Source organism: Aplysia californica, unplaced genomic scaffold (assembly GCF_000002075.1).
Source record: "Aplysia californica isolate F4 #8 unplaced genomic scaffold, AplCal3.0 scaffold00046, whole genome shotgun sequence".
NCBI lineage: Eukaryota > Metazoa > Mollusca > Gastropoda > Aplysiida > Aplysiidae > Aplysia > Aplysia californica.
The window spans coordinates 2,152,816-2,156,055 of NW_004797316.1; the positions used below are offsets into that span (position 1 = coordinate 2,152,816).

A 3,240-nucleotide genomic window follows, 5' to 3' on the forward strand; every position below is an offset into this window, starting at 1 on the left:
GAGAGAGAGAGAGAGAGAGAGAGAGAGAGAGAGAGAGAGAGAGAGAGAGAGAGAGACTCAAACACATCCTCTTTCGTCGGCAGCGTTTATTGACTTCGTGTCGGGTATAAAGATTTTCTCAGCACCTTACCATCTCAGACACAATACAAGCTAATCTCTGTCTCACTGCCTACGTGGTATCACTGAAGCTGCCAGCAGCGACAGAGGGATGTGCTGTTTTATTCTCGTCGTTTTTGTCTTCTAATGTTTCACAAAAGAATGTGGATTTAAGGCCTCCATCAACATTTAAATGACATTTTATGAAGCAGGGCTTTTTGAATTTAAGTTTCACCCCCAAATGGCCTATGGCAAAAGACCGAACAGCTTGAAAAAACAACAACAAACAAAAAACGAGCAACCCATCCTTCGACTACAAATAATCGACAATTATAACAAAACGCATCCACTCCACACTGGCACATAAACAAGGCACACACGCGTACACAAACACACACACACACACACACACACACACACACACACACACACACACACACACACACACACACACACACACATACACACAACATATACTTACACACGTTCACACAGTCATGGAAAAATTATCAACTCTTCCTTCTCTTATTCCCCTCTTCAAAAAATGAAAAATCTACAATTCACAATAACAAAGTATCGGCTTGCACGAATGTTCGCTCAATCTGGTGAAAAAACTCGATGTGTCTTGTCCTGCGCCCGTGGAACGAGCGAAAACAATGACAACAATCACCCAAAATCAACATGCTGGCAAAGCAATCACAAAAAATGAAACAACAAAAAAGTTGAACGTAAACAAGGGCTGGTTGAGACACTTCATCAAGGGCCATCAATCTGCCGGGAAATATTCACACCCATTTTTGTCATCACAGGAAGTAGGCAAAACTCGCCCAGGTTTTCATTAGTAAGCTGTTTTTATCTTTTCGTTCTTATTATTCCTTTACTCCAAACCCGGAGAACAGAAAGAGTTCTTTGATCTGAAAACATTCTCATTTGGCTCGCACGCGCATTTTGTGTCAACAATCTTTTCCCATTTGCTCAATTGTTGACTTTGCGGATCCCCCTTCTGTCTGTCTGCCTGTCTGTCTGTCCGTCAGTCTGTCTGTCTGTCTGTCTGTCTGTCTGTCAGTCTGTCTGTCTGTGTCTGTCTGTCTGTCCTGTCTCGTTCTCTCTTTCTTTCTGTCTTCTCTCTCTCTCACTACTTGTTATATATATATATATATATATATATATATATATATATATATATACATATATATAATATATAAATATAAGAGAGAGAGAGAGAGAGAGAGAGAGAGAGAGAGAGAGAGAGAGGGGGGGGGGCGCGCGCACACTCGCACACCTACAAATATTAGGCTACATGATATATACAAAGACGGAGAGAGAGAGAGCGAGAACGAGTGAGAGAGAGAGAGAGAAAGAGAGAGAGACAGCAAGAGAGAGAGAGGGAGAGATAGAGAGAGAGAGAGAAAGACAGAGAGAGAGAGAGACAGACAGAGAGAGAGAGAGACAGAGAGAGACAGCGAGAGAGAGACAGAGAGAGAGAGAGAGACAGAGAGAGACAGCGAGAGAGAGAGAGACAGAGAGAGAGCGAGACAGAGAGAGAGAGACACACAGAGAGAGAGAGAGACACACACACACACACAGAGAGAGAGAGAGAGAGAGAGAGAGAGAGAGAGAGAGAGAGAGAGAGAGAGAGAGAGAGAGAGAACAACACAAATTAATATATCCCATCGTCAAGTCGATCAGTAGGACTTTGTTCTGCACTGAAGGCAAGCCATGTTCGAATAGCCATTAGATAAATTTTTAACACCGATCGTCAACGTAATTTTTAGAACATTGTCCTACTAATTAGAGAAGGCTGATACGTTGCTAGTCGCTAGATTTTGCTGTGTTAAAAGAGGTGAACACGTTTTCTTTCCAACAATTAACGTAGTTTAGTAAGAGTTCTACGGCACTTGCAACACAGATAGGTTATATACGAGAAAGTCGAGGATTAGAGATACAAAGAAAAGAAAGTGAGATGAAAAGGATTGATGTTGGATGGGATAGAAGGAGAAAACTACACTAGAGGAACCCTAACCCCTCATTATAATAATTGACTGTCATTAACAGGACAAGACAGCACAGTACTTCCAGGGATGGAGATGTGTTTTTAGGTCACCGTCGACAGACCTCCATAACAATCCATAGCAGACGTTGATGGGGAGGAGGTAGGTTGTGGAAGGAAGGGGTACGATTGTAGGCCAATCTGGGTTGAATCTCTGGGTAAGTATTTCTGAACAGTAGCTGACAAGAACGTATATAACAGGGTAGATCTATTGGAGACGCATACACACACACATACACACAAACACACACACATACACACTCAACAAACACACACACACACAGCACACACGCAATCAGCAACAGTTGTAGTATGCATATTTAAGGCAAAAATAATCCCAGAGAGTTAAGCCCTTGACGAAATGTCCAGCCAGCAGGTCAGTGATGTAAACTCCTACAAAACTCTCAAGCAACAATTTTTATTATCATTTGAGTTCGTCTCGAAACCCTGTAAAATAGTAGAGATAATCACATTTGGCTCATGCATACCTTATGCATGCAATGTAACGCATCTTACACATTTGGCTTACCAGCAAGCATGACAAGATAGACGATATACATCCACTGTAGAGGTAAGGGCTTCAGGAAGTTGAAGAGGGGAAAGCGGCACTCCTCCTTGTCACCCCAACGGCCGTCCGCAGTGGCCAATCCGCGCTCTTGGAAAATGTCCAGGACCATGAGGAATCCTGAAGATAAAAAAGTGGATGTTGGGGGTTGGGAGACTTGCAAATGCCATGGCTTGGAAATGACCTAAACCGTTTTATATATCACGATCAGCAAAAACGTTTTCTTGCTCTTTTGAGTAATAAAAAGGACATCGACACTAACGGCCATTTAGAGTATGTGAATGCAAGACAGAAAAAGGAAGCAACACAACAAGAGAAAAGAAGATGAACCTGCTAGTGGCACCCTCCAGCAACCTGCACCAGCAACAAGAACAATAAGACAACAATAAAAACAGAAGCAAAAACAACAACAACAACAACACAACAATCAACAGACCAAAATCCAGGGGCGTGCAAAAGAAAAGGCAAAGCACAGAGACAATGTGACCTAGCACTGGAAACTGGCAATCGTACTGATGTTCTCCAGTAT

General features: G+C 42.5%; 1 protein-coding gene across 1 annotated transcript in view; it reads right to left on the reverse strand.

Annotated features, from left to right (window-relative positions):
- LOC101856495 (vitamin K-dependent gamma-carboxylase) overlaps positions 1–2,831 on the reverse strand; it is a gene marked incomplete at its 5' end in the record, with an annotated part of 27,663 nt that extends 24,832 nt beyond the window's left edge. Inside the window, 1 exon segment of the mRNA XM_013079278.2 lies at positions 2,676–2,831. Coding sequence (XP_012934732.1) covers positions 2,676–2,831 — 156 coding nt within the window.
- Between the last annotated feature and the right edge of the window lie 409 nt (positions 2,832–3,240).